A 10237-nucleotide genomic window follows, 5' to 3' on the forward strand; every position below is an offset into this window, starting at 1 on the left:
AGAATTCTGGTGCATGCCACATAATAGGTCCTAAAATTTTAGAGTTAGACCTTAGAAGATGAAATCCTGGGACCAGCACTGTGGCATAGGGGGTAAAGCCACTGCCTGCAGTGCCAGCATCCTATATGGGTACCGGTTCGAGTCCCAGCTGCTTCACTTCAGATACAGCTCTCTGCTATGGCCTGGGAAAGCAATAGAAGATGGCCCAAGTCCTTGGGCTCCTACAGCCATGTGGGAGACCAAGAAGAAGCTCCTGGGTCCTGGCTTCAGATCAACGCAGCTCTGGCCATGGCGACCAATTGGGGAGTGAACCAGCAGATGGAAGACCTCTCTCTCTCTGCCTCTCTTTCTCTCTCTGTTTAACTCTGACTTTCAAATAAGAAAATAAATCTTTTTTAGAAAAAAAGATGAAATCCTCAGAGAGTGCCAGGATCCCATGTTATGAGAGGTCAATTTAATGGCACTGAAGTAATATTCGCAAGCCAGACATAGTTCAGAAATCATTCATGGCAACAAACCAAGAAACATCCCCTAGGGCAGACGTTGGGGTGCAGAGGCTTAAGCTGCCTCGGCATCCCATCTTGGAGCTGCGGTCAGAGTCCCAGCCGCTCCACGTCTGATCCAGCTCCCTGCTAATGCACCCAGGAAAACAGCAGAAGATGACCCAAGTGCTTGAGCCCCTGCCCCCAACAAGGAGACCCTGTTAGAGTTCCTGGCTGTTGGCTTCAGTCTGGCCCAGCCCTGGTTGTTGCAGCAGCCATTTGCAGAGTGAACCAGTGGATGGAACATATCTTTTTCTCTGTCTCTCCCTCTGACTCTTCGTCACCCTGCCTTTCAATAAATAAATCTTTATTAAAAAAAAAAAAAAAAGATGGAGGGAGCCATTGCCTAACCCCAGTAAGGAAGATCACTTAAGAGATGGCACAATGTCAGCCTTCAGTTTCCCAATGACTTTTGATGAGCAGTAGCCATGTCAGTATGGGGAAGGGGATTCTGGTTTATAGACTTTCAGAGAAAGACCCAGCTGGATGAAGGGGGAAATAGGCATTCCTTCCTGTCCAAACCCTCACCGTCGGAACTCAGAAGTCGCCCAGATTTGGCTGTGCTTGTTGATCAGTTCCTTGCCATTTGAGTGTTCACTTTCTGCATCCCAGAGCTTCAGAACCAGGTGCATTTGGGTAAAGGAGAATCTCATGAACCGAGCTCCCCGTGGGGGATGTCGCTGTCTAAACTCAGGAACTGAATGTGTTTGGATGGGGGGTGGGGGCGGTGAAACTTGTCATAATATAGGAGTGTCATAGTATAGAATTTGTGTTGTGTTCCAGTTGTAGTTCTTTATTTGAAAGGCAGAGTGATAGAGAGGGTGAGAGAGAGAATTGCCATCCCCTGTTTCTCTCCCTAAATGCCTCCAACAGCTGGGGCTGGGCCAGGCTAAAGCTATGAGCCAGGAACTCCATCCAGGTCTCCTACATGGGTACCTGGAACTCAAGTATTTGACCCATCATCTGCTGCCCCCCAGGAAGCTGGATTGGAAGCAGAGGTGGGACATGATCGTGAGCACTGCAGTGTGGCAGGCAGATACCCTGAGCAGTGGCTTATCCTGCTGTACTACTGTGACCACCCTGTATTGTGAATTTGGTCAAAAGAAAGTAGTTAAAATATGTTTTTGTTTTTGTTTTAAGAATCTTAATTTATTTGAGAAGCAGCAGAGAGACAGGGGGTTTCCCTTCTCTGGTTCACTCTGCAAATGCCTACAATGGTCAGGGCTGGGCCAAACCTGAACCTGGGAGCCAGGAACACAATTTAGGTCTCCCGTGTGGGTGACAGGGACCCAAGTACTTCGCCTGCTTTTCCCAGGGTATACATTAGCAGTAAGCTGGAATCAGGAAGTGGAGCTTGGACTTGAGCACTCTACTACAGGACAGAGGCATCTAACTTGTAAGTCTCACACCTGCCCCTAAAATATGTTTGTAGTCTTTATAAGAACACATAGGGGGCCCATCTCGTGTGCAGGTTAAGCCGCTATCTACAGTGCCGGCATCCCATATGGGCACCAGTTCAAATCCTGGTTGCTCCACGTCCAATATAACTCCCTGTTAATGTGCCTGGGAAAGCATTGGAAGATGGCCCAAGTACTTGGGCCCCTGCACTCACATGGGAGACTTGGATGGAACTCCTGGCTTTGGCCCAGCCCTGGATGTTGCAGCTATTTGTGGAATGAACCCGTGAATGGAAGATTGCTCTCTCTGTCTCTCTGGCTCTCCCTCTCTCTCTCTGTAACTCTGCCTTTCAAATAAATAACTAAATCTTAAAAAAAAAAAAAAAAAAAGAGAGACAATTTTAGAAGGAATTCCAGAATAAGATTTACAATGTAATGTTTGCCTCGGACAAGATTCAAGGTTACAGGCCACAGAAACCAACTGCTCCTTAAAGAACCTGTTAAAGGAGGAGGGAGACTGGCTCCTGGGACTCAAAGAAGGGCTTGGACTCTAGGCCCCAGGCTGTGCTTAAGGATAGACACCACCTCAGAGTAGTCTAACAGGAAACTCCAACCAGCACTGGCCGTACTCTGCCCCACTGTCACTTCTGCCAGGACTCTAATGGAACAGCCACTGCCACCACGTTGGTGCCACCTTAGTTTGAGGATTTCTACCACTGAGCCCCCAATCGGCCCTGCTGGTCAGCTGAGAGGCAGAGTGGGGAGTGAGGCACTCAGAGATGGAGGTGGGGTGCAGAGAGAGAAGGAGGAGCCCTGTAGATGTCTATCTGCTGTCACTCATTCAAGGGGTCAAGGATGGTGCAGGGACAAGTGAAGACCAAGCCCTACCTATAGAGGAGACTGGGAAACAAAATCTGGCATCATGTCCTAGCAGTATGAGACTGCTAATGATGGAACTTCCCCATATGTAGGAATTGCAGTTCAAAAGGTACGTGCAGCCCCAGACAGGACAGGTGCACCCTCCAGCTGTGGGTTCCATATTTACATCTGGAACTCCAGTTACTGGTAAATCAGTTCCGTAGATACAAGGCCGAGCTTGCCTTCCTCTTCTTTTTAATGGCACAGAAGAGAAAATGTTGGTGTATCAGTTGTAGTCACAGTTAAGTTTTGACCTGGGAAACCTTTGCTTCAGTGGTGTGTAACCTGCTCCCTTATCTGTACGGGCTTGCCATGTAAAAGGTACTGTGCTGCCACAGCCATGGTCAGAAGCCATGCACTAGCGTGTTCCATTGCTCATAGGGTTTCCTGCTCACTGCCCACCCTACTTGCTTTCTTTTTTTTTTTTTTTTTTTTTTTTTTTTTTTTTTTTTTTTTTTTTTAACTTTTATTTAATGAATATACGTTTCCAAAGTACGAATAATGGATTACTATGGCTTCCCCCCCATACCGTCCCACCCACAACCCTCCCCTTTCCCACTCCCTCTCCCCTTCCATTCACATCAAGATTCATTTTCGATTATCTTAATATACAGAAGATCAGCTTAGTATACATTAAGTAAGGATTTCAACAGTTTGCTCACACACAGAGACATAAAGTGAAAAATAATAGATGATTTTTTTTAATGATGATGAAATCCGATCAGACCTATTGTCATGTTTAATCCCAGTGAGAGTCAAGTTGGGAGTTGATAGTTTCTTTTCTTTTCTTTTCTTTTTTTTTTTTTTTTTTTTTTTTTTTTTTACAGAGGATCAGTTTAGTATGCATTAAGTAAAGATTTCAACAGTTTGCACCCCCATAGAAACACAAAGTGAAATATATTATTTGAGTACTCATTATAGCATTAAATCTCAATGCACAGCACATTAAGGACAGAGATCCTACATGAGGAGTAAGTGCACAGTGACTCCTGTTGTTGACTTTACCAATTGACACTCCTGTCTATGGCATCAGTAATCTCCCTATGCTCCAGTCATGAGTTTCCAAGGCTATGGAAGCCCCTTGAGTTCTCCGACTCTTATCTTGTTTAGACAAGGTCATAGTCAAAGTGGAGGTTCTCTCCTCCCTTCAGAGAAAGGTACCTCCTTCTTTGAAGACCTGTTCTTTCCACTGAGATCTCACTCACAGAGATCTTTTGCCAGAGTGTCTTGGCTTTCCATGCCTGAAATACTCTCATGGGCTTTTCAGCCAGATCCGAATGCCTTTAGGGCTGATTCTGAGGCCAGAGTGCTGTTTAGGACATCTGCCATTCTATGAGTCTGCTGAGTATCTCACTTCCCATGTTGGATCACTCTCCCCTTTATTTATTCTATCGGTTAGTGTTAGCAGGTACTAGACTTGCTTATGTGCTCCCTTTGACTCTTAGTCCTTTCATTATGATCAATTGCGAACTGAAATTGATCACTTGGACTAGTGAGATGGCATTGGTACATGCCACCTTGATGGGATTAAATTGGAGTCCCCTGGTATGTTTCTAACTCTACCATTTGGGGCAAGTCAGCTTGAGCATGTCCCAAAATATACATCTCTTCCCTCTCTTATTCCCACTCTTATGTTAAACAGGGATCACATTTCAGTTAAATTTCAACACTTAAGAATAACTGTGTATTAATTACAGAATTGAATCAGTCATATTAAGTAGAACAGACAAAAAAACTACTAAGAGGGATAATGTATTAAGTTGTTCATTAACAGTCAGGGCTATGCTGATCAAGTCACCGTTTCCCATAGTGTCCCTTTCACTTCAACAAGTTTCCATTTTGGTGTTCAGTCAGTGTTTCTCCCTTCTCTTTCATTCTCAGTGTCTCTCTCCTCCCTCTCCCACTGAGCTGTCCACTGTCCCTGGGGCAGCTATGATCTGTGTTGTCCAAAGCAGGCCTGGTGGCCCACTCACCATTGCAACATTGTTTCCCTGGCAAATTATGTTCTGACTTCTAAAGACAGAGCTTAAAAAAAAAATCTGTATTGTGCAGAGTGATGGTTATGGGGACAGTCTTTATTTACAATGCGGTTAAAACATTTCCACCTAGTCTTTAGCATCAAGCATTTATGTAGCCAAAAAAGAGGCAGCTCTTCCTTGTTATCTGTGTATAGATCAGCAGTGCTCTCTTGAGCTATCGTCTCGGCTCCTCTGTTTGAAGCCAGCTCTTTCAGCTTGTTCTAACTGTGTAATATTTTCTGTCTGCAGGTCCATTTACTCGGCCCCATCCAGCCTTATGGCGAATGGTTTTTGGTGAGTTTCCAGTAGACGTAAAAGTATAGTCTGCCTCTTAAAAATCCATCTTCCTGTGTATCATAGGTGCAGTTTTGTTTTCCGCTCTACAGTTAAAACTTGATAGCTTTTTCCTTTTGGGGATCCCCAACACATCTATTAAAATCCTCAGACTGAAAATAAAGTATTGGCCGTGACTTAAATTCTCATACCTGTGAACCGTTTCACTGTTTCCTCTGCACCCTCTCCTTGCCCCCCCGCCCCGCCCTCCCAGTGCTGTTGTTCTTTGTGTGCAGAGGATCTGACCCCAGCACACGGCACTTCTTTCCCTTTATGCACCTTCACGTCCCTTTGCTAGTACAAGCCCATGTGCGTCTTCAGCACGTTTGGTCAGCATCCAGGAGGGAATAGAAGCCCAGCATTTCATTTTGCCAGTGTCATGAATGGGAAGCAACATGGAAAAGGGAGAAGCCTTCTGCCCAGGAGCCCTAATCTGACCCACAATTATTGATAAATGTGAATATTGAGTATCTGAGTTTTACCTGATTTTGTAGTCCAAATAGCCAAGCTGCCTCAATGGGCTTAAAATCAATCTTTAAAACTTTGGATACTGGCTTCATTGTGCCTTAAAAAAAAAAAAAAAAAAGACATGTAAGTAAATGATTGTATTGATGTAATCTTATGTAAACATGTGAAAGAACTCTAAAAATTGATGTTTGCTGAAAGTTACCAATTATTCTTTCAACCTTCAGAGATCATAGGTAGCTCTTTTATCTCTCTGTTGGTGAGCTTTTTGCTCAGGGGCTACTCAGCTGTGGCATTGGCTGCTTGGAACCCTGAGGCCATGAACTGGGGGCAGGGGATGCTGGAGCCCACTCTCTGGAGCCACCCTTCCAGTTGGGGAGGGAAGACAGTGTGGCAAACAAATGATGAAACAGATCACTAATCGGAACACTCCAGCTGTCACGCCAGGCGTGGCTAGCGAGTTGGAACCAGGGGAGTACAGTGACAGGGTGGGAGTTTGAGTGGCGAGGCGAGGCCTGAAGAGAGTGACACTCAGTCTGAAGCTAGCACACCAGGAGGGAAGCATGCCTACAGGGCTCTGGCTGGGAGCGTTCCGGGACCCCTGCTCACACGGCCCCACAGCTCAAAAGAACTCCGCCTTCTAGGCCAGTGGGGCCCAAGTGCAGTGGACCCTGGGAAAAGGAGAAGAGGAGGTCTGAGTGAGGCCCAGATGGCCACACAGGGCTGCTGGGAGCTTGGGCGTGAAGGGCAGTGGGAAGTCCTTATTGTGGAGTGGTTTTCCAGAAGGAGTGACAGGATCACACTGGCATTTGTAATAAGCAACTCCCGGCTGTGCAGACTGTATCCCATGGCCTTGATCTTGCTGCCTAAAGTTCTAAGTTACCTTCAGCCGGTTGGGAACATCTGAGGGTTTTGTTTTTGTTTTTGTTTTTCTCTATTTTGAGCGATCTATTGTATCTGCTGAGCAGTTTGATTTCTTACCTGAGAGCTTTCTGATAATCCTTCCCGATACACACAGGTGTTCTCTCACACGCACCATTCTGCACGTGTTCTTCAGGGCTTCACCGACCTCAGAGTTCGATGGGGACTCCACTTCAGAACCCCTGTGCCAGAGACACTTGCTCTCTATCTCCATTATTTCAAAAAGATCATAATTTAAAAACAATAAAAGCCATAGTGGATGACATCTAAGGTGAAAATTTATAAAGCTGGTCGATTGCATAACTGCAAATACCAACGTGCCTAAAACTGCATTCCCTGGGCCCTGAGGTGCTCGGCTTGGGTCAGGCACCCCTCTGCTGGGCTTGCCCGAGCTCCCCGGGCACTGTGAGAGGCCCAGCTGGAAGGCCTGGTGCTATGCTGCTCGCAGTGGACCAGTTCCAGGCCCGGATGTACTCTGTTCTGGAGTGGCTCCTGAAGATTAGTGCTGAGCCAAGTTTGGATGGGGTGCTGTGGTTCAAGGTCATTTGTTTCCTAGTGTCCAGATGTCTTATGTAATCATTCTCATTGTAAGATGTTCAACAAAAAGAAATGGCAAAGCCCCTGGTGATTGGATTTCCAATCTTTCTGAATGTAGTGCACAAGCTTTTTTCTTCATGGAGTGCATTGTTAATTTCTCTATTTTTACATGACATGGAGTAATTGTTAGGATAGCAATTAAAATAATGCTGCGAGGGCTACTATGGAGTACAGGCCCCCAGGCCCCCTCACACTTCCCAGCAGAAGTACAAAGGCAGCCTCTAGACTGGGTGGTCTACACCCAGCCTTGTCTACTGTGAGTTTACTCAGTTGGCTTCATAAAATATTATGTGGAATATCTTATTTCCTCATTTAGATAGCATCTGAAATCCTTATTGTGGCCTGCAAGCCCTACCTGTCACTTTAGTGCTACCTGCTCTGTCCCTATCTGCATGCCCCGTGCCTCGCCCATGTTTCCGGTCCCAGGCAGCCTTACTGAATTAGGACCATAGTTCAGGCTCCCTCATCCAAAACAGCTGCCACAGAGGTCTCAACAGGCTATGTGACACTATTTGTGTCTGGTTTTTGTAATAAGCTGTTTGCCTCTACCAGGGGCTGTGTGTCTGACAGTTGGCTCTGTCCCTGCCTTGAACCTGTGTTTGTCTCACTCAGGGCTCAGTGTGCTCTACTTCCTGTTCCTGGTGTTCCTGCTCTTCCTGAATTTCGAGCAGGTGAAGTCCCTCATGTACTGGCTGGATCCAAACCTTCGCTACGCCACCAGGGAAGCAGATATCATGGTAGGTGCTTGGTGACAGGCCGTGGGCGTGGGAGGTTGTACACGTCAGGTTTTTAATGTTCTTTTGCCGTATTTCCCATGGAGTTTGCTGAGCGCCAGGTCTCTGGGCAGGTGTTGAATTGTAGGGTTTTGCACACATGACGCAGGCAAAGAGATTCTGTCCTCTCATGAGTGAACGGGTGTGTGAGGATGAGGAGGGACACTGTGCACAGCTTGGGGCCTGGGTTCTGTCTCCCAGCAGGTGTTGGCTGTAAGACTTTGGACAAACTACTCGCTCCCCTGTTCCCTTTGTAGTAAGATAAAGACAGTGAGCACTTCTGTGACCAGGCGAGTGGGTTCTTCCTGTGGGTTCTTCCCCACCGTTTTCCAGCACTCCCGACAGCAGCTGGGTGCCCTTTCAGTCCCTTCAGGGCTCATACTCACTGCCTGGAGGTAACGTCAGGTTTCATAGTCCCACAAGACACTGACCATTCACAAGTCCAATCACAAGTCCAGGTGTCAGTTATGCTTCCTGCCAACAAGGTACAAATGGGCTTCCCACAATACTCTTCCCGCTACAACAGCTCACAGAACCCAGGGAGATGCTCACATTTGTGGGTTTATTGGAAAGGGTATGACCAAGGACACAGATGAGCAGCCCGGTGAACAGGTACATGGGATGAGGCTGGAAGGGACCCAGATGCAGGAGCTTCGGTCCCTGTGCATTTGGGGTGCAACACCCTCCCTGCATCTGGATTTCTGTGCCAACCAGAAGCTCTCCAGACTCTGTAGCTCAGAGTTTTGGTTTATTAGTTAAGATTTATTATTTATTTGAAATGCAGAGTGAAAGGGAGGGGAGAGACACAGGGAGGGGAGAGAGAGTCCATTTGCTGGTTCACTCTCCAAATGGCCTCAATGGCCAGGGCTGATCCAGGCCAAAGCCAGGAGCCAGTAACTCCATCCAGGTCTCCCATGTGGGTGGCAGGGGCCCAAGGACTTGGGCCATCCTCTGCTACTTTCCCAGGCACATTAGCAGGGAGCTGGATTGGAAGTGGTGCAGCAGGGACTTGAACCATCACCTATACAGGATTCTGAAGTTGCAGGTGGTGGCTTTATCCACTATGCCATAGTGCTGACCCCTATCTTTAGCTTTTTAAAGGGACACACTTAAAGCAACAGTAGGAATGCTGAGAATGATAAATGACAAGGAGAAAAGTCTGCCTTCGGATGTCTCACTCTGAAGGAGAGAGTGGCAGAGGGGTCTTCCCAGCTTATGCTGCCGACGATAAAGAACCCATGGCAGCAGTGAGAACAATCGCAGGGGCTGACTGTGGGTTGTCTGCTATGCCAGGCACTGTGGGGCACTCTGTGTCTAGTCCACATCAGCCTCGCGCATGCATGTCAGGTGTTCAGATCTTACAGGGCAAGAAAGACAAACTTAAGACAGTCAGTATCCTGCTCAAAGTACAAGCCGCTGGATCTCTCCGCCTTCCACAGCTGTTTCTCGTGTGGACCGTGCTTCCAGTATACAGTGCAATAAGAAGTGCTGTGATGCTTCTGCAGTAGAAGTTGGGACAACGTTACCCCAGATCTCATGTTTTCTCAGACGGCTTTCTTGGGTCATTGAACAGGAGCGGCTGTGTTCTCACGTAGGACAAGCGGCAGGTGGATGTGCTGCTGTGTCTCTGCTGAGCCACTTCTCACAGCCGGAGGGAGGAGGTTGAATTAAACATTGCTCCCTACATCCAGCTTCCTTGGGGATTTGACATCACAGGGACAACCAGATGTCAAAACTACAGAACAGCTGAAGCTGGTGTTTACAATCTAGTCGTCAACTATTGGCCAGTTGTTTCTTGCCAAGCCAAACAGACCTTAAGCTATTTGCAGCTTCTACAGTTATGGCTTCTCCATCCTTAATCACTTTTTACTTCCTTAAAGTAACCTTTCACAGTTCTGGGGCTCCTGGGCGTTCACTGAAGACTACAGAAACGCCTTTGGTGTCGTTGGGTTTGTTAAGGAGTAGATGCTTCATCCAGCACAGGGGGCCTGCAGTGCCCTGATTCTCGGAGTTCCTCCCCACTGGCTGCCACCCCTTCCCAGCCTACTTCATTCATGGCCTAGTCCCTGCCTGCAGCTGGTCCTGGAACTTGCACCCCCTTTCTCCTTTAGATCTAATGTTATAGATCAGACTGGGGAGGACAATGAAATATTATTAGAAGGTTTACCTGGAAAGCTTTAAAATATGGATTTGGGTCAGAAATATGTGCTCCAAGCCCTCAGACAAGCTTTGAAAGTACACTTCGTTTGTAAGATGGGCTGTCTGAAGCAGCT

At 47.1% G+C, this 10237-nt stretch overlaps 1 protein-coding gene across 2 annotated transcripts in view; it reads left to right on the forward strand.

Moving 5' to 3' along the window:
* Window positions 1-10237, forward strand: part of PTDSS1 (phosphatidylserine synthase 1) — a 74294-nt gene that overhangs the window by 26204 nt on the left and 37853 nt on the right. For both annotated transcript variants that reach the window (XM_070075330.1, XM_070075329.1), the window contains exons 3-4: window positions 5125-5169; window positions 7804-7928. In XM_070075330.1, coding sequence (XP_069931431.1) covers window positions 5125-5169; window positions 7804-7928 — 170 coding nt within the window. The remainder of the gene's footprint in view (window positions 1-5124; window positions 5170-7803; window positions 7929-10237) is intronic.

The sequence above is a fragment of the Oryctolagus cuniculus genome, chromosome 6 (genome assembly GCF_964237555.1).
Source record: "Oryctolagus cuniculus chromosome 6, mOryCun1.1, whole genome shotgun sequence".
Taxonomy (NCBI): Eukaryota; Metazoa; Chordata; class Mammalia; order Lagomorpha; family Leporidae; genus Oryctolagus; species Oryctolagus cuniculus.